Genomic DNA, 26,276 nt, shown 5'->3' with positions numbered 1-26,276 from the left:
CTCCGCACCCAGTGTGTGGTATGAGCTCACTGAAGAGTCGCATGCTCTACTGATTGAGCCGGCCGGGCACCCCAGGCTGTTTTATCAATTTGCATTTTGGTTCAAAACAAGCAGCAAGGAGAAGCTGGACTGGGGTTAGGGTGAGGTGATGCCAAAATCAGGGCTTCACTAAGCAGCTTCATACTTCATAAAGTGAATAGTCATAAGATCAGATCAGATCCACTTATAACCAACAAAGAATAGAAAATTTCTAATGGTAAAATACGGTTTAGAACACTTGTTACCTTGGATTAGCATTTACACTTGTTCTAGTCTGTCTGCATGAAAACTGAGAAAATGACATTGCTTTGTTTTCCCAAGACAAACACGTTTATCGCCTGAAACACAGGTACAGTTTACCTTCCTTCTGCCTGATCTGATTTTCCCTCTCCCGCCATACTGAGATTCCCCTACAGGTTATTTCCAAACTCCGTTTCTGAACCAGATTTGACCATCTCCCATCCTTCCTCAAAGAGATCACAGAACTTCTCCTACCTTAGAACAAGTGAACCTAAAGCCACAATCACCTGAAAATGGTCAACTTTAAATCACTGTGGTATTTTTTGCATTCTTTTAAGCTAGAAACAATTCTTTCTTTAAAAAAAACAAAAACAGGGGCGCCTGGGTGGCGCAGTCGGTTAAGCGTCCAACTTCAGCCAGGTCACGATCTTGCGGTACATGAGTTCGAGCCCCGCGTCGGGCTCTGGGCTGATGGCTCAGAGCCTGGAGCCTGTTTCGGATTCTGTGTCTCCCTCTCTCTCTCTCTGCCCCTCCCCCGTTCATGCTCTGTCTCTCTCTGTCCCAAAAATAAATAAACGTTGAAAAAAAAAAATTAAAAAAAAACAAACACAAAAACTGAGGATCTGTGTGTTTTCCAGATTGAAATATGAACACAAGCCTAATTTGCCTCTAGCCAGACAGGAGACAACAGAGGCAGCAACGTTACCAACCCCCTAAGAAGAAGGTGAGGAAGGAAGACGGAGCCGGGAATCTAGTCTTTCTCTCTGAAAACAACAGAGCTCTTGTTCAAAAGCTTAAAACCACACAAGCAGTCACTAGGAGGGGAATGGCGAAGGAGACATCACCTGCTAACGGATGTGAAAAGAAAGGCCTATTTCTGACACAAAACATGATCCCACCGAGTGTACTTTTTGAACGGCATACCTTCTTTGCCACAAACAGGAAAACGTATTCAAGTAAGGATGGCTTATAAACTTTTGGAAAGCATGGCTATTCGAATCAGAGCAAAGAGGAAACCCCAGTATCTCACTTGATCCTTCCAGGCTTAAGTGAGGGGTCTTAAGGAAATACTAAGGCAAGAAGAAAGAATTACATTAAATTGTAAGCAGTGTAAATCAAGTCATTCGTAGGAAAGGCACATACACTATCTTTCCTGGACAAACTAATAGGTTCCTCAAATAAAGAACTCAGAATTTCTGCAGAAAATTTAAAATAACTGAGCAAGTGCCTCAAGATTTGGGGTAGTTGATGTCCAAGCCCCTCTGACAAGTGAGACCCCGCCAGGGGGCTGGGTAGAGATGGAAGAAGTGAGGGGCAGTTACAGGGTTAAGCACCGAGCTGTATCCTTGGAGAAGGTCAGGCTCAAACCTGCTGTTGCTGGCTGGCGCTAAGCAGCCCGCTCCTCACAGTCAACAGACCACATTCACATAAATGTGTGCAAGTTAGACAGATTCATCTGAGTGGGAAGGAACTGAAGTTTTAGGAGGAAAGAAAAAAAAAATCTTGGCTTTTAAGGGGCCAATTTACAAAAATTAAGAGTACAGTTATGGGAAGGGCCAAACAGGCTTGTCTTGTAATAAAAAGAACTTTGAGCTTCCCTCCACAGACCACAGAATAAAATGATAGGAGAACTGGAAAGTACTTCAAAGTTTATCATCAAGTACAAATTCCAATTTTTGAGCTAGAAAAACTGAGGATATGAGAAGTTAAATAATAGCCAAAAGTTAGTTTCAAATTTTGATATTTAATAGGTTTTAATTCAAAGTATCATTAGTATTTAAGCTTTTAAATTAAATTTAAGGAACAGAAGTTAATCTGAGTAGCAAGTTCTTAACTGTAAATACCAGACTAAGCAAAAGAGGCAACTGTTAAAAGAAATCTGGAAAATCAACTAAAATTGTCTTTCCAAATATTATGAAATCTTTAAAGACTACTGTCTATACCTCTACTGTGGCAACCTTATAGATAAATAAAACAAAAAAATTAAAGGTTCTGAAACGAGGCTATACTGCTGTCTAAATACAGAACTGATGTCTAGCAAAGTACAGAGTTAATTTAATGTTTTTATTTGTTTTGACAGAGAGTGCACGTACATGTGAGTGGGGGAGGGGCAGAGAGAGCAGGAGGGAGGGAGGGAGGGAGAGAGGGGGAGAGAGGGGAAGAGAGAGAGAGAGAGAGAGAGAGAGAGAGAGAGAGAAACACCCCAAGCAGGATAGAGCCTGATGCGCTCGATCCTAGGAACAGTCAGATCATGACCTGAGCCAAAATCAAGAGTCAGACGCTTAATCGCCTGAGCTCCCCAGGCGCCCCAGTACAGAGTTAGTTTAAAAGCAGTAAGGGGGTGCCTGGGTGGCACAGTCAGTTAAACGTCCAACTTCAGCTCAGGTCATGATCTCACAGTTTGTGGATTCAAGCCTCACGTCGAGCTCTGTGCTAACAGCTCAGAACCTGGAGCCTGCTTCTGTTTCTGTGTCTCCCTCTCTCTCTCTCAAAAATAAGAAACATTTGGGGCGCCTGGGTGGCGCAGTCGGTTGGGCGTCCGACTTCAGCCAGGTCACGATCTCGCGGTCCGTGAGTTCGAGCCCCGCGTCAGGCTCTGGGCTGATGGCTCAGAGCCTGGAGCCTGTTTCCGATTCTGTGTCTCCCTCTCTCTCTGCCCCTCCCCCGTTCATGCTCTGTCTCTCTCTGTCCCAAAAATAAATAAACGTTGAAAAAAATAAGAAACATTTAATTAAATGAAGGAAGGAAGGAAGGAAGGAAGGAAGGAAGGAAGGAATAAATGCGGTAAAGTATCCTGCTCCTTTTCTGTGTCTATATCAAGGATGGGCAAATCATGGCCTTCAGGCTAAATCTGATCCACCACTTGTAAATAAAGTTTTGTTGGAACACATTTGTTGGAGCATATTCTTTTACAAACTGTCTACAGCTGTTTTTGTGCTACAACAGTCAAGTTAGATGGCTGTGACACAGGCTGTGTGGCCCACAAAGCCTGAAATATTTACTCTCTGGCGCTTTACAGAAAGAGTTGCCTGATTTGTAATCTAAAAAAATAGGAGAATATAACAATTAAGAATTTGAGTTTTTGAGTCAGAGGACCTGGGTCTGAATCACTGGCAGGTCTGCTACTTGCCAGACGTCATATTTTGGGCAAATTATTTAATCTTCCTGTGCCTCAGTTTCCTTATCTTTAGCAAATGAGCACAAGACCCCTTAATTCACAAAGGCTGCAGCAAGATTCACATTAATGTAGATAAAGCACTTATCCCAATATCCGGTAGGTAATGATCCATCAGTAAGTAGTAATTATGATTAATAAAAACAGGGAAGTTAGGTCACCTTTATATTTAAAACCTGCTTATTAAAATGAGCGTGTCTTTGGGGCACCTGGGTGGCTCAGTCAGCTAAGCATCCGACTTCGGCTCAGGTCATGATCTCACGGTCCGTGGGTTCGAGCCCCACGTCGGGCTCTGTGCTGCCAACACAGAGCCTAGAGCCTAGAGCCTGCTTCGGCTCCTCTGTCCCTCTCTCTCTTTGCCCCTTCCCAGCTCGTTCTCTCCCTCTCCCTCTCTCAAAATAAATAAATAAACTTAAAAAAATAAAATGAATGTGTCTTTGAAGAGCAGGGTGAAGACAAAACTAATAATGAACTGTGGGACTGTGATACTCCTCTTGCTAAAAACCGGGAGATGGTTTTTTTTTTTTTTTTTTTTAATTTTTTTTTTTTTTTTCCCAACGTTTATTTATTTTTGGGACAGAGAGAGACAGAGCATGAACGGGGGAGGGGCAGAGAGAGAGGGAGACACAGAATCGGAAACAGGCTCCAGGCTCTGAGCCATCAGCCCAGAGCCCGACGCGGGGCTCGAACTCACGGACCGCGAGATCGTGACCTGGCTGAAGTCGGACGCTTAACCGACTGCGCCACCCAGGCGCCCCTCGGGAGATGGTTTTTATCAATGCAATCATAGGTGTTTTGAAAGACTAGATTTTTGAGGCTCAACTGTCAAAAGTAAGGTTAAGCGTGAGACTAAAATTCTGATAAAGCTAGAAATAGAACCCACAGTCGTTTCTAGCACAGTGCCTTAGGCATGAAAGGCACTTAATGAATTTTTGTTGACCCGAATGGCCAACCCCCTGCTCCATCCAATGGGACTTATAAGCATTTATTGAGGCAAACACTCTTTGCTTCAGGGTTTAAGCAAGATAACTTTATTAAATTAATAAACTGGAGGTGCATCAATTCATACCTGTCTAAATTTAGCTCTTGCTTCTTTTTCCTTCATTCTTCCATGTGCAACCAAATAGTCAAACACTTCACCTAAAATTGAGAAAAATGAAAGTAAGCAGAAGTCCTACTTTGGAGCACTAATTTTCCTATAAATTGATATTTCACTTTTAGGAATGCTCTAATTTTTATTTTTAAATCCAGGTTTGAAGATAAACAGAAACGTGGATTTTGAACTAAGTTAGCCTTAAGTTTAACTATAGGCAAAAGGTTCATTGATAAAATCTTTAAGCTAGAGAAAACGCTTACAATTAAAATCTCTTACGTTTATACAACTTTTATTTTAAGCATTATGCTTTCAATGTGCTTTAACAAAAACTGAAAACTAACATGGGAAAGTGATTTGTGTTAAAAGAGGATGACACCTTCATCGTAGGATTATGATAAAAGCAGTTCCTTTCTTCCTTCTTTCCAGAAGTATTTATTGAGCGCCTACTAGTTGCCAGGCACTGCTCTAGGCTCTGGGGAAAGACGGCAGTGAACAAAGCGAAGTCCCTTTCCTCGTGGAGAGTTTACAGTCTAGCAGGGAGAGACAATCAGTAAACAGGCGAAGAGCATCTTGGCTGACGAGGACGGTGGAGCAGACGCGGGGAAGTACGCAGAAAGTGTGTGTGCATGTGCAAGTGCTTTGCTGACTACTGTCAGGGGGTGGACAACGCCCTTGTCTGGGAGAAAGAGTCTGGGCAAAGAACAAGGAAGCCATGTGGCCGAAGAACCATGAACAAGGGAAGGGCACAGAGATGGGAAGAAGGGGTGAGGTCGTAAGAGTCCCGCAGGCTTTGCTCTGAGTAAGAGGAAAAGCAGAGGAGAGTGTGAAATGACTGACCCCTTAAAAGGGTCACTGTGGCTGGGGGGAGGGTTGGGGAAGCTTGGGGAAAGAACGGAAGGACAAGTGGGCGTAGCGCAATAATCAGGGCAAGAATGAGGGAGGCTGGGCCTCAGTGGGAAGTGGTGGTAGTCAGGATGCGGTGGGAAGTTCGAGCCAACAGAACGTGCTGGTGGACATCTGGCTGGTAGTTTACACAGTATTGGTTCCTCAGCAAAAAGGTGACACTACAGAAAATATATCAGAATTGCCAATTGCTTATCAATTTGGAATAAAGAAACAATACCTCAAATCAACAGAAAAGGGCATTAATTTAGCAAATTAGACATAAAATGTGTTTGGGAAAGCATCCCATCTACTTCATACAAATAAAGAATATTTCCATCAGCTTAGTGACAACTTTCAACTAAAAGATTTTTATACTTAAAAAATGCTTAGTTTCAGAACATAACAAATACTTCTGGGGAAAAATTTGCTCTGAATTGCACATTAATATCTCCACCTTCTAAGCTTCTAGCCCTAACTGAAACATTTTTAAATAATGGATGGGCATAAATACTGTATTTTCAAGTTCTCATTTGACTGCATAATGATCTTTTCAAAGGCATTACATAATGTTAATTTACACTACACGATTCGTGTTAACTATGATGAATTATGAAGTTAAATGTCAGCTAAGTAAAATGTCAGCATTTTCTAAGCGAATGACCTTTCTATTTGTAGAACAGTATACAATGTCAAAACAAGTGGTTAAAAAGTGAAAACCACTAAAGATATGTGCATATCCTATGAAAAACAGTTTTGACTTAAAAAAATTAATGGATTAATTAAACCCACTAGTTGTTGTAGAGTAACATGGAGAAAGGTCTGTCAATATAATTTTAAAATAGTATTTTTATAAATTCAAAATTTATAAATTATAAACCTCTTAAGAGATTTGGAACCATAAAGTCACACTCACAATTACTAAGTTACAAATCAGGAATTCAACTTATAAATCAGGAATTCAACCCAGATCTCTTTATTTTCCTCATTAAAAGCATATTAGCACTTAGATTAAGTAGCTAAACTGAAAAGCTCAAAAGGCAATTTATTAGGAAAAAGAGAGCAAATAGTGGCTCTCCCCACCCAGGTCAGGGACCATGCAGTTTGACAGGAAGCCCTTCGTCCTAGCTCAGGTCCTGCCACTATCTAGCAGTGGCGCTGCTGGCATAGAACAACCTATCAGAGCTTTACTTTAAAAATTACTTAACAAAATTTTTTTGTGGGAGCGCCTGGGTGGCTCAGTCAGTTAAGCGTCCAACTTCGGCTCAGGTCATGATCTCACAGTTCGTGAGTTTGAGCCCCTTGTCAGGCTCTGTGCTGACAGCTCGGAGCCTGGAGCCTGCTTTGAATTCTGTGTCTCTCTCTGCTCCTCCCCCCGCCCCATGCTCTGTCTCTGTCTCTCAAAAATGAATAAACATTAAAAAAAAAAAATGTGGGGCTCAAACGCACAGATTGTGAGATCACGACCTGAGCTGAAGTCGGACGCTTAACTGACTGAGCCACCCAGGCGCCCCCCCAAAATTACTTTAAATTAAGTGAATTAATTTACTTTAAAAATTAAGCAGTTACCTTGGATGACTTCTAAGATTCCTTCCAATTCTAAAATTCTATGATGCTACCAAACTGAAAAATACCAGGCTAGGGAGGAGTAGGTAGTCAATTTATGAAACTCTGGGTTGTTCCAAATGGCAAATGTATCAACAATAAAACAGATGTCCTGGAGACAGTGCTTTGTTGAGCTGATTAAAACAGCCCAAGCCAGAAAACCACATCACCAATGAACAGTGCCCGTTACAGCGCTGAGCCCCGCACTGAGTCCTCAAAGGAGGACTGTGTTAGCATGTCCACTAAGAGGCTCAGAGACATGTTAATTTATCAGGTCACACTGTCAATGAGAGGCACTGGCTGGACTGACCCCACGTCTGTGTTTTTCAAAGCCCACCCTCTTTCTACTAAAAGTGGATGTTGCTAAGATGTTTTTGTCTTGCCCCTACAGAAGAGCAATCTCTATGACCCCTAAAATACATGGGAACAGAAAGCCACGACCAACTGACCACTCAGGAGAGGCTATCGACTGTCAGAAGGCTCGGGCTCCAGGCCTGACAGCGTGACCACAATGACTTCCCAGCCTCCATTTCTTCAAGGGTAAAAAGCCCATCCTTCACTGCCTGGCCACATCAAGGAGTCATTGTGAAGGTCAAAGGAGATCAGGTAAGAGAAAGCACTTGTGCGCTGCAGAAGCTACACCAATGAAAAGGTTATGAACATAATTCTGTAACACAAGTAGAAAGCATTAGAATTCCATATAGATTTTTGGTTCTGCAATTAAGTTTCAGTTCTTCCTACTACTCCTTAATTGTGGAAAATCCCAAATAATTCTCAAATCAAACATTTAAACTCTAAATCAGACAACTAATACTGAATTAGGGGTACGAAAAAGTAGTGTCAAAGGTTTGCCTATTGTAAACTCATTCTTGCCCACAACAGGTTGACAATCTTTTCATTGCAAAGAGGCTGTGACTCAATTTTCTGACTGATCAAAGTGCTAACAATAAAATAAAACTCTACTGTAATCAACAGTCAAAGCTATACTGCAGAGTTAAGCAGAATATGTCCCCAGTAATTTGTAATTTCATAAATGCAGCTCAGTTCTTATTTGCTGAGTATCTGCTATGTGCCGGGCACTATGTGGAGGTAGGAGCATGCAAGGACCAGCAAGAAACCTTCCGCCGTTGAAAGCCAAGGAGACTCACATGTGGTCCAAAAACTACAAGCCTAACCCAACCTCAACCCCAAAATGACAATCTTTGTAAAGGACAATAGTTATATACATGCATTTCAGAAAAATGGCTATATGTATACAACCCTGTAGGCAAAAAATGACTAATCCTTAATCTTTAAGGAAAACCTAAATGTATGCACTGCAACCACCATTTCTGGCCTTGGGAAAGAGGAACACCAATGACATTATTATCTGATAAAGAAAACCATCCAATATACAGTACACATTTATTTCAAACAGGCTAAGGCACTGATATATTTAAAAATTCAAGTTCTTAAAATAAACAAAATGTGGTGTGTGTGTATACATAATGGAATATTATTCAACCTTAAAAAGGAAGGAAATTCTGACACATGCTACAACATGGATAAACCTTGAGGACATTATGCTGAGTGGAACAGACGAATCACAGAAGTATTGTATGATTCCACTCCTATGAGGTCCCTAAGAGGAGTCAAATTCATAGAGACAGAGAGAAGAATGGGGGGTGCCAGGGGCTGGGGAGGAGGAGAGGGAGGTTAGTGTTTAATGGGGACAGAGTTTCAGTTTGGGAAAATGAAAAGTTCTGGGGATGGATGGTGGTCTCGGTTGCACAACAATGTCAATATACTGAATGCCACAGAACTGTACACTTAAAATGCTGAATTTTATGTTATGTACATCTTGCAACAATAAAAAAATCCAAGTTTTGGATATCATCACTTATTAATGCTAATAGTGAAGTACTTAATAGCAACCCACAGAAGAGCCAAGACAGCTTTCCTTCCTGATCCCCTGCTGCTGTATTACAACTCTGGACGGTAAACGAAACCCGAACAATCATCCATATGGGCAGTGTGGCTGCGCATTCTTCTAAAAGGGAGAAAGGAAGAAAAACCTTTTAAAATTCTTACCTCCGCTTGCATACTCCATGATTAGGTACAGTGTTTTGTCAGTTTCAATGACTTCGAACAACTTCACTGGGGGAGGGGAAAGAATACAGGAAAAAAAGAAACAAATGTCTTTATGCATATACAATGTACATATAAACTGTAACTAAGAACGGTAACTTTTTCCCGGTTAAAGATTTTTATAACTGGCCTTCTTCAAAGAATATTCTTTGGGAATTTTACCACACACAACAACTGACTTTTAAAAGCATGGAATTCCATAAGAACAATTTCTGGGTGCTCAAGTGATGTGACTCTGGCATGCACTCAGCAGCCTAGGCAGTGCACGTGTGCATATCTCCTCCATCCTCGTCCTGTGCTGTGTCTACACTGGCTAGCTGCCTTCCCAGCAGCTCCGCCTTTCCCCTCAGGAAGAGTTCTTATTTCACATCTAACCTGCAGGAGCTGCTTAGATCTACTCTACTCCTCCAAGTTTAAGTCTGTTCACTTGTCATTATGGCTTTAAGGGTATACAGAACAATTCCACGTGAGATTTCTGTTCACTTGTTCTCAGAGAAGAAGGTTCTTTTGTTACTATTCTGAAGCCAGAGATGGAAAATAGTAGAAGGGATTATGCTATCATTAATTGAAAAGAACTTTTTAAAGAATTATTTACAATGGGTCAATGTGACTGCACTATAGCAGTCTCTTGTTACAGATAAAAATAATACTTCTATTACTGCTAATTCACCAAACCAAATCAAATCAATCAGAAATATACACATTTAAAAATCAAACTGAAGTACATGTCTAAAACTACTGAATCACTTTTTCCATATCTACTTTATTTTGGTAATGCATACTTGAAAGTTCAACTCACCAAAAAACGGGGGAGGGTGTGCTAGTCTCTTTTACTGCAGACTATTTTCTGATACTTTAATATAGAGCATCAGACCAAATAAAGTGTCTAACATAGTATGCAATGTTTGTTGAGCTGATGAATAAAACTATTATATCATTTCTTTTTTTTTTTTTTTTTTTTTTTTTAATTTATTTTCAAGTTAGTTAACATATAGTGTAGTCTTGGCTTTAGGAGTTGTATCATTTCTAAAATGTTATATTCAGGTTGTCAGGAAAAAGAATTTAAAGAAATTTAAGGCATATATGCTGGTAAACCATCAACATTATCAATGCAAATACTGGCTCTTCTGCAAAAGCTCTCTGAATCCAATACAAATTTAAAATTTTAGAAATTCATACCTATTATCAAAGATATGTTATTTAGGAGTAAGTAGAGAGAAGTCTAATCAGGGCACAATTTAACTAAATAAAACACAAAATATGTTTAAGTTAGCAAGTTCTAGGCTGCTGTGATTGGTTATTTGGTGCAAAGCTGGAATCTGGAATCGAGAGTTAGCTAACCACAAAGGGCTGAAATGAAAAGTAAGGAAATGTTTTCTTCCCACTATTATATTCCTTGTTCTACTTCTCCTAACATATATTTATTGATTCTAAGATTTTCACATTTTAACTAATATCACTAATAATAAGATGATGGCTTGGTAGCATTTTTTTTTCCTTAGCAGTATGTGAAACTAATAATGCCTTTTAAATAATGTGGCTTAGACCTGATGAAACAGGGTGTAAGCTTTTCCCTCCTGTGGCTCCATTTTATTTTCTATTCTTATGCCTTAAGAATTCTTGATAGGGTCGCAACAACATGGGCAGAACTAGAGGGTATTATACTAAGTGAAACTAAAGACAAATATCACTCCCACTCATATGTGGGATTTAAGATACAAAACAGATGAACAGAAGGGAAGGGAAGCAAAAGTAATGTGAAAACAGGGAGGGGGACGATACATAAGAGACTCTTAAATATAAAGAACAAACTGAAGGTTGCTGGAGGGGTCCTGGGTGGGAGGACAGGCTAGATGGGCAAGGGGCATTAAAGGAGGACATTTGTTGCGATGAGCACTGGGTGTTATACGTAGGGGATGAATCGCTGTATTCTACTTCTAAAATCATTATTGCACTATATGCTAACTAACTTGGATGTAAATAAAAAAAAAAATTCTTGAAAGGGTATCCTTAGCATCAAATATCATCCCTTCTACTTCCTAGAACTGATTTTGATATTAAGTTGGCTGTCAAGTGGCTGTCTTAACAGCTATTTCACTCTTGAAATAATATTTTTAGATTGTAAGAGATAGCACTGTACAAAAAAAAGTATTATTTTAAAAGAGCTCTATTATGTTATATGTGGGATCAAGCTTTCATTGAGACGTATATACAAAATACTAAGTAATTTGCATACGTTTGCCTTGTTCCAACAATTATGATGAGAGCAGGACCACAGCCCTTCCTCATCCTTACTCACTCACTTATTTTTAAGTAAGCTCTACACCCAACATGGGGCCTGAACCCATGACTCCAAGATCAAGAGCTGTGTGCTCTACTGACTGAACCAGCCAGGCGCCCCTCTACCTTTTTCACTCCCACCTCATCCCACCTAGCACAAAGCTATGCACACAAAGGGCTCATAACACAAATTTGTACTGAACAGAACAAGTCCTATCAAAATTCCATTAAATAGCAGGTATCCTGTATTTTTAAAAATACAACTCAATATACAAATAATTTCTTAAGAACAATGCCATGGCAAAAACTGTTATACCTTTGAAACCTTAACTCTGACTTATAATTCCCTTCTCTATGAAATAAAATTACGTTATGTTCTAATATGCATTAAAAATTAGAAAATTATAATCTGATTACAGATGTTTCTACTGCATTAAGTTTTAAATTCAAGTGTTTAATACCTAAGCTTTTGACTGTCTTCAGCAATTTCAAAAACTTAATACAAATGATCAAAAATTTGTATAAACACAGATTTTACGAAAAGTGTACCTGGGCTGGGAGGAAGGAAGGAATCTCCTACCACTCCTGGGATGTATGTTTAGACACAAAATGGAATGCATTTAGACCCAAAAGTATTTAAGAAAGCAGAAAGTACCTATGTTTGGATGATTTAAAATCTTCATTATTCTTACTTCTCTGAAGAGCTAAAAAACAAACACATAATCCCCCAACACAGGTTATTAAACATTCTATTCCACTGTTGTAATACAAATTTAAATCTCTTAGATAACTGATCCATTGCTAACGTTCAACAGTCCACATCTAACACTAGTATGAGAGTCCAGGGTAGCTATAAATGCTTCAGTTTTATCTCCTGAAAAAGCAGAAGTCCCAGAGGAGGATGATATAACAATCTGCATTATATTTTGCTATCCTGAACATATAAGACCATTTAGGCAAGAACAGTCTGTGATGAAACTTAGTCTGATTCAGTATCTACCCAGGGGCAGATACTGCAAATCCATACATGTACAGTCCTAAAGAACTACATCACAAGTGTATTCGACTGATAATTCCAAGTAATTCTACAAGAAGACTTTGAACAAAACCACTTTGGGAAATCCTTGTTGGAGAAGGCAGGTAATTAACATGGAAGTTGTGGCAAACTGTGACACTAATGATCCTACTGAGCCCTGTCTCGCATGTTCACGCTTTTGTATGGGCTGTGTGACCTGCTCTGGCTCTGGCCTATGGGACAGTACCAAATTTGAAGAAAAGGCTGGATAAGCGGTTGAATATCAGGGCTTGCTCTCTTGGAATGATGTTGGCATGAAATGAAGAGGCCAGTCCAGCCTCTTTAAGGATGAAAGGCTGTATGTAGGAAAAGAGCCACTGTTCCAACAGAGGACAGCCCCATCAACTTGTCAACCGAATGCTGCCATACAAGTGAACCCAGCAGATGCCATAACAAAAACCACCCAGGCAAGCCGAGAGCTGTCCAGCCATCACAAAGAATAAGGAGAAATATTAACCTGTCGTATACACATGTGCTGTAAATTCAGAAGAGGGGCACAGTGTACGGCCTCGCCTAGTGTCAGAAGATCTCAGAAAGCAACAATTCTAGAGACCATCTTATTCCACCCTCTTGCAAACAGGTGGAAACCAGGAAAGGGGAGGAAAAGATCTCCGAAGGTCCTGCTCTCTTTCTGTAGGGAACTGGGCTACTAGAACCAGGTCTCCCAACACCCAGTATCCATAACCTATGAGAGGCATGGGCTGAGCAGAACTTGGGAAGGAGGAGCAGCTGACTATGTGGAAAGGAATCTGGGGAGAAATCACACTTGCCCTGCCCACCACATCTAATCTAGAATTGAATCGGCACCTAACAGCTAAGAGCATGGAGATGGGCATGGATGTATCTGACCTATAAACCGAGCTCAGAGCCTAAAAACATGGGGTCAGAAGAGTAAGATTCCTTTCCTGAAGGCTGGGTCATCTCTAAAGGCACTTTTCTCTCCAACACAAATCTCTCCTGTTGCTGCTGTGGTCATTCTCACATTTTATGTTCTGAGATGAGAAGTAACTACCCTGACTACCACTCAGGCTTGAGTTTGTAGTTTCCCTCTGTCAAGCCAACATAGAAATCCTGTTTTCCAATCCATTATAGTTGAATTTGTAGCATATAATCTGAAACTCCCAGTTATTTCCACAACTGCTAAATTAGAAGAGCTCCAAGTTAGAGACAAAGCCAAAACAAGTTAGGACACTGCATTTCGAATGAAACCCAGGCTTGCTCCTCCCACCTCAGCTCCAGCCACCCCAACTCCTGTGACTCCTCTCAGGTAGGAGAGCATACAAAGCTCCTTCCTTCCTTAGAGTCTCTTCTTTCTGTCCTTGAAGTCTCAGGCAGATCCTCTGTAAACCTCACCTGAGAAGATCTTTGTTTTACATCATAGCGGTCTGTTTGCTTCCTCATTACAATGTCTTTCCAGTGTAAGGACACACTTTTGGTGGACCTGTGGGGAGGGGGCACATCAATGTCCTTTCACTACTGTACTTGAGACCAAGCCTGGCACACAGCACTCCTCTGGCACACGTACTGACCACCAAGCAGTGTGGTTTCACAGTTCTGCTGGCAGGAGGGCAGGTCAAATGAAGGTGATCAGTTTTAAATCTCTACTGGCAGTGCAGCACTGAAACAAAGTACTCAGGGTCAAAGAGCAGGAAAAGATGATGCAGTATTCCAGGAGCCCAAGGGAGGCAAGAGCTCACTTTAGTAACCAGACTTGTGCAGGACTTAACAAGAGGTCTACAGCAGAAAATGAGCTCAGTGTGCTTTGGACACATGAGGAAAGATATGGCGTGACCAATTAAGACTATTTAAGGGGGTGCCTGGGTGGCTCAGTGGGTTGAGCGTCTGACTTCAGCTCGGGTCATGATCTGATGGTCTGTGAGTCTGAGCCCCGTATCGGGCTCTGTGCTGACAGCCCGGAGCCTGCTTTGGATTCTGCATCTCCCTCTCTCTCTGCCTCTCCCCAACTCATGCTCTCTCTCAAAAATAAATAAAACTTGAAAAAAAAAAAAAAAAAGACTATTTAAGGAAGACCAAGGGATCCATCTGGCAGAACAGTGCATTTCCGAGCATGGTTTTCAGGTCACCTGCATCAGAATCATAAGGATATGCAAACTGCAGGTCCCTGGGCCCTACCTCTCACTAGATCAGAAATGGGACTGAGAATCGTACTTAAACAAACATTTTTTTTTACGTTATTTTTGAGACAGAGAAAGTGTGAGTGAGCAGGGGAGGGACAGACAGAGAGAGAGGAAGAGAGTGAATCCCAACCAAGCAGGCTCAGAGCCTCAAACTCACTGAGATCATGATCTGAGCCAAAACCAAGAGTTGGGACACTCAACCCTGAGTCACCCAGGTCCCCCCACACTTTTTGAGAGAGAGAGAGCGAGCGAGAGAGAGAGAGTGAGAGAGAGAGAGAGAGAATATGAATGAATCTTGAGTGGGCATGGAGTCTGATGTGGGGCTCGATCCCAGGATCCTGGGATCACGGCCTGAGCTGAAACCAAGAGTTGGATGCTCAACTGACTGAGCTACCCAGGCGCCCCGAGAATCTTTCTTTCAACAAGCATCCCAGGCATGGTGGTTTTAAAATTCTTTTTTTAAAGATTTATTTTTTAATTCTAAAATTTGTGGTGTCCACAAATTCTTTGATAATCCTCCCTGCAAAAGATAGAACATAATATCCTTGCCTTTGAGTGAGGGGTATACTTAGTGACCTGCTTTGAATGAACTGAGTAAGGCAGAAGTGATGGTGGGGGGCATTCAGAGATTGACCAGGTCCTGAAAGGCACATGGCACCCTCCAGGTCTCACAGATCACTTGCTTGTGTGTCACGAGGACGTTAAACCCTCCGATGGACAGACCCAGATGGCCAGGTACTGAGGCCTCATGCCCATGGCCTGTGAGGAAACACAGCCCCTAGACAAAGCCAGGTGAGAGGGCTCCTCTGGAAGCAGAGCTGCGAGCCCCAGTCAAGTCTGCAGATGCCTGTAGCTGTGGCTCCTACCAAAACTCCCCAGGAGCCCCTGGGACAGAACTACCCCCTTAAGTCACTCCCTAACACAAGACTCGCAGAAACTGTGAGATAACAAATGGCTTCATTTAAGTTGCTAAGTGTTGGAGTGATTTGTTAGAGAGCAGGAGACGACTAACCTACTACAGACAACCCATGACTTACAGCAGAGCGTATGCCGAGGGAAGCGCTGTGAAACCCAGAGGAAAGGTGAATGGGGCCCGACGGAGGGATGGGTAGTACAGCATTCTTTTAAAAGTTTTGTTATTATACTGAAGTCTTGCCATTTGCAACTACGTGGATGGAACTAGAGGGCATTATGCTAAGCGAAATTAGTCAGAAAAAGACAAATGTCATATGACTTCACTCATATGAGAACTTCAAGATACAAAACAGATGAACATAAGGGAAGGGAAGCAAAAATAATATAAAAACAAGGAGGGGGACAAAACAGAAGAGACTCCTAAACACAGAGCACAAACAGAGGGTTGCTGGAAGGGTGGGGGGATGGGCTAAATGGGTAAAGGGCATTGAGGAAGACACTCGTTGGGATGAGCACTGGGAGTTATACATAGGGGATGAATCACTGAAATCTACTCCTGAAATCATTATTGCACCATGTGCTAACTAACTTGGATGTAAATTATAAAAAATAGATTATAGAAAGAAAAAAAAGTTTTATTATAAAAGGACACTTGAAGAGAAATCACCTATTTCTACCATATTAATTTACCTTATTTCTCTATATTCCTTTTCAATCTTATGCAGAGGCTAGTTGTAAAAAAAAACAAAATGAAAAAACCACTGAAATGGATAAAGTGACCAATCTGCATCCTCCTAACATCTCCATGTCCTCTAGGAACTGGTCACCCAGGAGGAGAACAAACATGTTCGAAGGCAAAGATTCAGGATCCTGGTGATCAGAATACCAAGGACACCAAATATACAGTACCAGAGAGTAAAGAAATGTCCCAACAGCCAGGACTTGGGATGTCCGGAAATGATCTTTGGAAAAAGACAATTTACCAAGTAATGTAAAATGAAGTGAGAGCATAAAAAAAGAGCATGAAGGGTGGGGAGGAAGGGGTCATATAAAACTGGGGTCAAGGCTCACCTCTCCAGATACACAGGTACAAGACAGGAGGAACAGGCTGTAATGTGGACGGCCTGTGCTTTTCATGGCAGCTGAGTGACAGGCTGAACGACAACTTAGGTGGTAGAAATCAAGAAGCAAACATAATGACCACCCTCTTTAATAGAAAACAGCCGTATTGTAAATCTAAGATTCACGAGTAATTATTAGCAGTCTTGGATAAAGAGAAGGAGACACAGTCAAGAAACATCCAGAGGGTAAAGGAGTCAGAGGCCAAGGGGATGCTGACACCTCGGGTGCCACTCTGAGACAGAGAAGATGTGATGGTCTGAGCCACAGCACAGCAGGGCAGACTGAGCTGGTTTCGGACAAGCAGTGCGAGGGGTGCTGGAGGCCAGTGCAAACACAGCATAGTATGTGTGTCCGGACCTCAAGAAAAAATTCTGGGCTAGAGATAAACTCTGTAGAATTACCAGCATAGAGATGACATCCTTGGAATGACGCAACACTGCCTAATTGTGCAGAATGAAAAGACAGAGACACCGAAAAGCAAACATTTCAAAGAGGAAAGAGCTGGGGTCCACAACAGAGACTCAGACAAGGCAGCCAGAGACCATGAGATCCAGACACCGGGGTCTAATGCCTACCACAGACCTACACGCGGGGCCGGGAATCTATTGACCAACAGCATACCAGGTCCTGGGGCATCTCGAGGGTGCTTTAGGAAGGGAAGACGGAAAGGTGATATACCTGCTCTTCCTCTTCACTGTGCAGGAATCTCTGTTCCTCTGTTTTACTATGCTGCTCCCTGCAGCTTTGCTCAACGGAAGGATAAACCAAAGCCTCTCTCAGATAAAACCAAGGGAGAGAGGCTGGCAAAAACCCACAGAGTTTAATGAAGAAGAAATTGTGAAGAAAATGCATTGGTGTGAAAAAGGAAAAATACAGGTCTTCGCTTTTCTGTACACGGAATATCTCTGGAAGGACAAACAGAAACTGATGCTACTGGTTGTCCCAGGAGCAGGAGCAGGGTGACTGGAAGTCAAGGGCTGAATGAAGACCATTCCTTCTATACTTTTTTCTGTCCTTTGAACTTTGAATCACATAACTGTATTTAATCTCCCTTCCCCCAATTAATCTGATTTTTAAGAAAAAAGGTTGAGAATGAACAAAGCTTTTTGTTTTTTGTTTTGGCTAAAAGGGGAATTCTTAAAAAAGACAAGGTAGCTGGAAATTGCTGTGTTTTGATCTCTGGTAACAAGAAGAGCAAATCCTATTCCTTCTCACCATGTGGGTGGGAGGCTGCTGGTGGGTGCAAGGCAAGCGAGTCTTCTAGGGAGAGTCTCTGAAGTCAAGTAAATGTGACAGCCAGTGCCATAAGGCAAAATTTAAGACAGGCAGAGATTCCAGTTGCTCTGAGAACCACCCTGACATTAAATGTCTTGAAATAAAGAACAGAATAGGAAAGTTAACAGATGATAGGGAAATAAGGTAATTAGCAGCATTATTAAAGACCATCTAACAACACTAGCCAAAAGCAATGACCTCTCCTACCCAGGAAGAGATGTCTAGAGATGTAGGGATATGACACGTCTGGGTGTATTACAATGCATTTAACTAGGATTTTACTGACGTCACGTAGGTTACTAATAAATTTATGCTATTATAACATTAAACTGAACATCCTTGCGCAGTAGTGCCCCGCCCCTCGACCTTATCTGCAGTTTCAGTTCCCTATGATCAACCTCAGTCCAAAAGCAGATGATGCTCCTTCTGATGTATAGTTAAAAGGTCGGGAGTAGCTGAACGCTGTCATATGCCTACATCACTCACCTCACTTCACCTCATCACTAGGCATTTTATTATCTCACATCATCACAAGAGAAGAAGGGGAAGTACAGTACAGTAAGGTGTTTTGAGAGAGACCACATTCATAGAACTTTACTACAGTACATTGTTATTATTCTACTTTATTATTAGTCATTATTGCTACTCTTACTATGCCTAATCTGTAAATTCAACTTTATCATAGGTGTGTGTGTGTATAGGAAAAACGTAGTATATGCAAGTTTGGTACTATCCATAGTTTCAGATAGGGAGTCTTGGAACATGCCCCTCTTGGATAGGAGGGGACTATTGTATATACATTCTTGTACACTTATGCAAATGTACTGGCAAGGTAGAGTCTTAGAAAGCGAATGGGGACCAAAGGGCATACACACTTTTTTTTTTTTTAAGATTTTATTTTTTAAAGTAATCTCTACAACCCAGCGTGGGGCTCAAACTCAAAACCTCAAGATCAAGAGTCACATGTTCTACCAGCCAGACACCCCCAAAGGGCATGCATGCCTTTAAAGCTTTGTTAGTGCTATATTACTAGATTGAAATATATTACACTATTGGCAACAATATGCGGTTTCCTATTTCTCTACACTCTTGCCAACACTATGCATCACTAGTTTTTTTTGCAGATCTGAGTGATGAGAAAATGGTATCTACAGGATGTTGAACATTTTTACTTGAATACTGACCATCTGTCCTATTAATTACTTAAGTATATCTTTCGATAATTTTCCACAGATTATATACTCCTGTTCACTGATTTGCATGACCTTTTATGGAGTTAAGGAAGTAAGACCTGTGTCTGCCAAGGCAGGCACTGTTGGTGACTTATCCAAACTCATCCCTGCCCTCTTCTGTTTGCCTCTCTTCTCTGTGAAGTTCCCAGAAGCAATCCTTTCAACTTTTTTAGCTATTTCACCTACTGTTTACCTACTTATTTCTAAAAAGCCAGAATGTAATGCTTCCTTAATTTTCCATTTTAGACGTTTTCTTGTAGCTACCTACTATAGCGAGCATTTTCAACTCTGGCCATTTGCTGCCTTCCTTCTAAATAGCCTGCTTGCACTGCTGTTCACGGATCTGTTTAGCCCCTCCCCAACCCCATTATCTACTGAATTTAAGTAGGCTACATACCCAGTGTGGAACTCAATGTGGGGCCTGAACTCATGACCTTGAGATCAAGACCTGATCTGAGGTCAAGAGTTAGATGCTCAACTGTTTGAGCCAGCTAGGTGCCCCTTTACTGATTTCTTAATACGGGCAGTGAAGACTTCACTCTCTTATGTCCTTCCCCCACGGTATGTCCCTTCCCTCCTTCTTCCTAATCAGTGATGATAGCATTTGGCTAAATCATTCAGTTTACGTTATATAAATATTTACATGGATGGAATGCATTTCCATCTTTTTTATTTATTTTTGGTTTTCTTGGAGCCAATAACTTCCTTGGTAATTTTGTTCACTTAAGTTTTTTTAAGTTTATTAAATAAATAATTTTGAGAGAAAGAGAGGGAGAGAGAGAATCTCAAGCAGGCTCCATGCCATCAGCATGAAGTCCAATGCAGAACTCAATCCCATGAACCATGAGATCATGACCTGAGCCGAATCAGGTCAGATGCTGAACGAACCGAGCCATCCAGGTGTCCCTGTTTACTTAAGTTTTCTATGTATCCCTCACTTTACTAATTCACCCTTAAACTCTGTGACAGAGGTGTAAATCTTTCAAAATACTTTCACAGTTAAGTAATTTTTTTTCCTTATAGATATTCATATTTTGAAGGCCTCTGCCGTGTTCTCAAGGCCCACTCTGTTGGATTTCCTGTTCTGGATCCTACACTGGTCTCTTTCTTGGTATTCTCTCTTGTTGTGGTTCCCAAGTGAGGGTAAGTATATCCAACCAATAGTTCCCAAGTGAGGGTAAGTAAATGGTTAATTTTAAGACCTTGCATGCCCCAGAATATTTGATTCTGTCTTCACATGTGATTGACAGTTTGGCTGGGTAAAGAATTATATATTAGATTTTTCTTGGGGCTCCTGGGTGGCTCAGTCCATTAAGCATCCAACTTCAGCTCAGGTCATGATCTCCTAGTTCACGAGTTCAAGCCCCGTGTCAGGCTCTGTGCTGACAGTTTGGAGCTCAGAGCCTGGAGCCTGGTTGGGAGTCTGTGTCTCCCTCTCTCTCTGCCCCTCCCCTGCTCACACTGTCTCTCTCTCTCTCCCTCTCAAAAAAAAACATTAAAAAAACCCAATAGATTAGATTTTTCTCTCAGAAAAATTTCCCCTCAACTTTAAAAGGTGTTTTTTGAAAAGATGTTTATTTATTTTGAGAGACAGAGACAGAGCTTGGGCAGGGGAGGGGCAGAGAGAGAGGGAGAGAGAGAAGCCCAAGCAGACTCCATGCTCAGTGTGGAGCCTGACTTGGGGATTGATTTCACGAACTGGGAGATCATGACCTGAGCAGAGATCAAGAATCGGACACTTAACAGACTGAGCCACTAGATGCCCCCTCAGCTTCAATGACATATAATTAACATGTGACACAGTGAAAGTTTAAGGTATAAAATGTAATGATCTGAAACACCTATATTTTGTGAAATCTTTATCAAAATGAAGTCAGTTAACACACCCTTCGCCTCACGTAATTACCATTTCATTGTTGTCATGGTGGTGCTACGTCGACAGCAGCGTCGAATATACAACACAGTGTTGTTAACGCCAAACACCGTGCTGTACGTGAGATCCCTGGACACTAACCATCTTTAGAACCGGGGAAGTTTTTTTTTTTTTTTTTAAGTTTGTTTATTTATTTTGAGAGAGACAGAGACAGCGCAAGTGGGGGTGGGGCAGAGAGAGAGAGAGAGAAAGAGAGAGAGAGAGAAAATCCCAAGCAGCCTCCACACCGTCCATGCAGAGTCCAACTTGGGGCTTGAACTCACGAAACGGAGAGATCACCACCTGAGATGAAACCGAGAGTCGGATGCTTCACTGACTGAGCCATCCAGGCGCCCCATAATGGGAAGTTGTATCCTTTGTATCCACCTCTCCCCATTTCCCCCACCCCCCACTGCCTACCCTCTGCTTCTAGGAGTTCGGTTTTTTAAGATTCTACATAGAAGTGAGAACATACAATATTTGTCTTTTTCCATCTCGCTTGTTTAACTTAACATAATGCCCTTGAGATCCATCCACGTTGCCTCAAATAGCAAGGTTTCCTTTTTCGTGGCTGAATGATATTCCTGCATGAGTGTGTGCGTGAGTGTGAGTGTGTGTGTGTGTGTGAGATCTCACATCTTCTTTATCCATCTGTTTTGTATGTTCATGTCTTGGCTAGTGAAGGTCAGATATCTCTTTGAGACAGTGACTTCATTTCCTATGGATGTGCACCCAGAAGGGAGACTGCCAGATCATAAGGCAGCTGTCCTGTTAATTGTTGGAAGACTCTTCATACTGTTTTCCACAGCAGCTGCGACAGTTTGCATTCCCAACAATGAAGAGTGCCCGAGGGTCGTCGCTTCTCCACAACCCGGCCAGCATTTATCCCTTTCTGGTAACAGCCATTCTAACAGATAGAAGGTGAGAAAGATCTCATTGTGGGTTTGATTTGCATTTTCCTGATGATGAGTGAGGTTGAGCACCTTTTGATGGGCTTACTGGCTATTCCAATGTCTTCACTGAAAAAAGGTAGGTTTTTGCCCATTTTAATCAGATCATTCGGTTTTTTTGTTTTTACTATTGAATTGCAGAAGTTCCTTATCTATTTTAGATATTAATTCTTTACCAGATATATGGTTTGCAAATATTTTCTCCCATTCTGTGGGTTCCCTTTTCATTTTGTTGACTGTTTCTTTTCCTGAACTTCTCCACTAGTTGATTTTTGCTTTTGTTGCTTGTGCTTTTGGCGTCATGCCCAAAAAAATCATTGCCAAAGCTAACGTCCAAGAGCTTTTCCCTATGTTTTCTTCTAGGAGCTTTACGGTTCAGGTCTTCCGTTTAAGTTCTTCATCCATTTTGAATTAATTTTTGTCAGTGGTGTAAGATAGGGGTCCAATTTCAATCTTTGCCTGTGAATATCCAGTTCGCTCAGAATTTTAAAGGCCTCACTCCATTATCTTCCAGCTCACAACAATGCAGAATAGTGTGATGCCATTTGGTACAATTCTGTTTGTGACCTAATTTTTTCTCTTCATTCTCCTTAACCTTGATGTATTTAAATCTTAATGGTACCAGAGATTTAATATCTGTGCTGCATTAGCATTCATTAGATATACTGTGGGCCTTTAGTCATTTTGCACTGGGCACCAAGCCTCTCAATCTGGAAGTTCAGATTACACGGTTCTGGGAAACTACCTTTTGCCGTTCCTTGATAACTTCCTCTTCTATATCGTCAGTTCTTTTTATCACTCCTCTTTATCACAAACTACACCTCCTGGATAGATACTTCAATTTAAAAAAAATTTTTTTAATGTTTATTTTTTGAGAGAGACAAAGACAGAATGCAAGTGGGTTGGGGCAGAGAAAGAGGGAGACACAGAAGCAGAAGCAGGCTCCAGGCTCTGAGCTGTCAGCATAGAGCCCGACACGGGGCTTGAACCTACGAGCTGTGAGATTGTGACCTCAGCCGAAGTTGGACACTCAACCGACTGAGCCCCCCAGGCACCCCCAGATACTTCAATTTTATACCATATCTTCCTTCATTCTCAAAGTCTTTGAATTTTTATGTTACTTTTTGAGAAATTTCTTTGACTTTATTTTCCAACCCTTTTATTGACTTCCTTCCCAATACCATAAATTACCCTTCCTCAATGGTCCTTTTTCAATGCATCATGTTCTTTCACAAATATAATGATTGTTATTGTACTCTCTTTCTCTTTTAAATCTTTGAAAACACTAATTATAGTCTTTCATTTCTTTTAAGTAGTCTAGTTTACTCTTCCAGTTTTTCTTTTTCATTCCTGTTTGTTTTAGTCGCTGGTTATTCTCAAGTATCTGGAGATTTCTGGTTGTCCTTCTATATTTCCATATTTAAGAGAGGCACCTCTCAAAAATTCTCTCAAAGATAAATAAATAAACATTAAACAGAGGGGCGAGTGCCTGGGTGGCTCAGTCGGTTAAGCATCCGATGTAGGCTCAGGTTGTGATCTCACAGTTCGTGAGTTTGAGTGCTGTGCTGACAGCTTGGAGCCTGGTTTGGATTCTGTCTCCCTCTCTCTTTCTGCCCCTTCTCCGTGCTCTCTCTCTCTCAAAAATAAATAAACATTGAGAGAGAGAGAGAGAGAGAGAGAGAGAGAGAGAGAGACCCCCAAAACTCTGGACTAAGTGTTATGTATACGAGGGCTGGACCACAAGATGACTGGGCAGAGATTAAAGAGCTTCAGTAGAAAATACTCAAATGTCTGTATCTGTATTTTCTTTTTCTTTTTTTTAAGGGGGGGTAGGGGCAGAGAGACACAGAGAGAGACAATCCTAAGCAGGCTTGGCACTATCAGCACAGAGCCCAGTGTAGGGCTCTAAACCACAAGCCTTGAGATCATGACCTGAGCCAAAATCAAGAATCGGATGCTTAACAGAATGAGCCGTCCGGGTGCCCCGTATCTATATTTTCTTGAAGTCAATTTTTCCAGAAAAGAAATCTCCTATTTCCTTTTCAGGCAATATACAAGGGGCTAACAAAGTTCTGGGAAATGAGCAAAGAGGGTGGGCCCCTGTTTGAGGTATGGGGTCCCCAGTCTAGAAGCTCTTAGATTCACCCTCTTCAGAAAACTGCCCAATATCTACAAGGGCAGAGAAGGGGAAGATGCCTAACCGGGCAGGCTGCAGAAGGTGGCATAGGGCCCTTGCACAAATTTTCGGCCAGTCTTTCCGTTTCCAGTTCTACTTGTAACTCCACCCACAAAAGGAGTTAGAACTTGTTTCTCAGCGTTCTGAATCCTGTGGCATGACTCAGCATGATTCTTTTTGCTACCAGTCTCTATCTACCTCCACCCTTAACTCCTGCTTGTAGGGGCTTGGTTTCAGCTCAGTCTGGGTTGCTGAATCTATTAAACATCACACACACACACAACACACACATGGGAGCATGCCATATGGCAAAACTAGGTTCAATTCTTTGTCAGCTACTCTTCTATTCTGTCACTTCTTTTTTTAATTCCTTCACCACTATTTAGTAAATGGGGGGAGGGAGCAAAGATAAATATACTAAGGTTTAATTCTAAGTCCTATATGCTAATACTTTTAATTTCTGGTTTTTGAATAGATGTGATATTGAACTGTAGTTTTCTTCCCTTTTTCCAATGCATTTTGATAGTGCTTCTAAATTTGAGAAAAGAATTAGTAATTTCCAGGGCCCCTGGGTGGCACAGTCAGTTAAGCATCTGATTTCGGTTCAGGTCATGATCTCACAGTTTGTGAGTTTGAGCCCTACATTGGGTGAGCTTGAGCCCCACTTCAGGCTCCACACTCTCTCTGCCCCTGGCGGAATCTCTCTCTCCTTCTCTCTCTCTCCCTTCCCCTGTCTCTGCCCCTCATGGGATTCTCTCTTTCTCCCTCTTTGCCCCATGATCACTTGTGCTCTCTCTCAAAAGTTTAAAAAAAAAAAAAAAAAAGTTAGGAAGTTCCCCTTCTTTCTTAAGTTCTGAAATAGCTGGAGAGAAATGGTACTATCTATTCACTGAAGGTTTGAAAGAAGTCAAACATGAAATCCTGGGTTTGGCAATTTGAGGCGTGCATCTGGCCTTTTTACCACTTTCTCAATTACTTCTATAGTTACTGGTGCAGATAGATTCTTTCCTAGAGTTAATTTTGGTAACTTATGTTTTCCTAGAACACTATCCATTTCTTAGGTTGGTTCTAATTTATTTGCACAAAAGGTTCCCTTGTAATAATTTTAATTCTTCTCTATCTAGTCTTTTCCATGCCCTTCATTCCATACTTGGTATTTTCTCTCCCTTTCCCCCACTAAGTTCCCTAAGGTAACGAGGTGGTTTATCTTTTTTATTGCCTCCCTTTTCATCCCCCCTCAAAAATAACAACAAAAACCAAAGCTTTAGATTTCTCTTTTCTTCTGTTTCTCAAATTCGTGAATTCCTGCCTTTATTAGTTCCTTACATTATTATTAATACTTCCCAAGATTTTGTTCCCTCTTCTTAGTTTAATATTTAATGTATTCATAGTCATTCTTTCTTGTTTAATAAAGTGTTTAAAGCTACAAATTTTCGGGGCACCTGGGTGGCTCAGTCGGTTAAGCGTCCAACTTCGGCTCAGGTCATGATCTCGCGGTCCGTGGGTTCGAGCCCTGCATTGGGCTCTGTGCTAACAGCTCAGAGCCTAGAGCCTGTTTCAGATTCTGTGTCTCCCTCTTTCTCTGACCCTCCCCTGTTCATGCTCTCTGTCTCAAAAATAAATAAATGTTAAAAAAAAATTTTTTTTTAAATAAAAATAAAAAAATAAAGCTACAAATTTTCTTGAGCATCAAAAGCAGTATTCTTTACGTTCTGATATGTAGTTTATTAGTGTTAATACGTCTAGATATATTCCAATTTTGGTTTGCATTTTAATAAGTGACCTATGAATTCTGTGTTTTAAGTTCCACATGTTTGTACTTTTGTTTATTTCTATTTTTATTGGTTTCTATTTTTACTGCTCTTCATTCAGAAAATGTAGTCTGCAGGGTCGCCTGGCTGGCTCAGTTGGTAGAACACGTGACTCCTGATCTCTGGGTCATGAGTTCAAGCCCCACGTTGGGCATGGAGCCTATTTAAAATTAAAAAAAAGAGAGAGAGAGAGAGAGAAAATGTAGGCTGGGAAGATCTATTAGGC

The 26,276-nt window shown here is 41.3% G+C and overlaps 1 protein-coding gene across 9 annotated transcripts in view; it reads right to left on the bottom strand.

Moving 5' to 3' along the window:
• MARK3 (microtubule affinity regulating kinase 3) overlaps positions 1 to 26,276 on the bottom strand; it is a 113,891-nt gene that overhangs the window by 31,070 nt on the left and 56,545 nt on the right. For 8 of the 9 annotated variants that reach the window (XM_045448350.1, XM_045448352.1, XM_045448351.1 and 5 more), the window contains 3 exons: positions 12,100 to 12,148; positions 9,108 to 9,173; positions 4,524 to 4,594 (listed from right to left, as the gene is read on the bottom strand). In XM_045448350.1, the coding sequence (XP_045304306.1) occupies positions 4,524 to 4,594; positions 9,108 to 9,173; positions 12,100 to 12,148 (186 nt within the window). Of the gene's footprint in view, positions 1 to 4,523; positions 4,595 to 9,107; positions 9,174 to 12,099; positions 12,149 to 13,872; positions 13,961 to 26,276 lie in introns of all 9 variants that reach the window. The other variant, XM_045448357.1, reaches the window with a different exon arrangement.

This window comes from Leopardus geoffroyi, chromosome B3 (genome assembly GCF_018350155.1).
Source record: "Leopardus geoffroyi isolate Oge1 chromosome B3, O.geoffroyi_Oge1_pat1.0, whole genome shotgun sequence".
Taxonomy (NCBI): Eukaryota; Metazoa; Chordata; class Mammalia; order Carnivora; family Felidae; genus Leopardus; species Leopardus geoffroyi.
The sequence above is the reverse complement of the archived record's forward strand: the minus strand, read 5'-3'. Positions and strand labels throughout refer to the sequence as shown.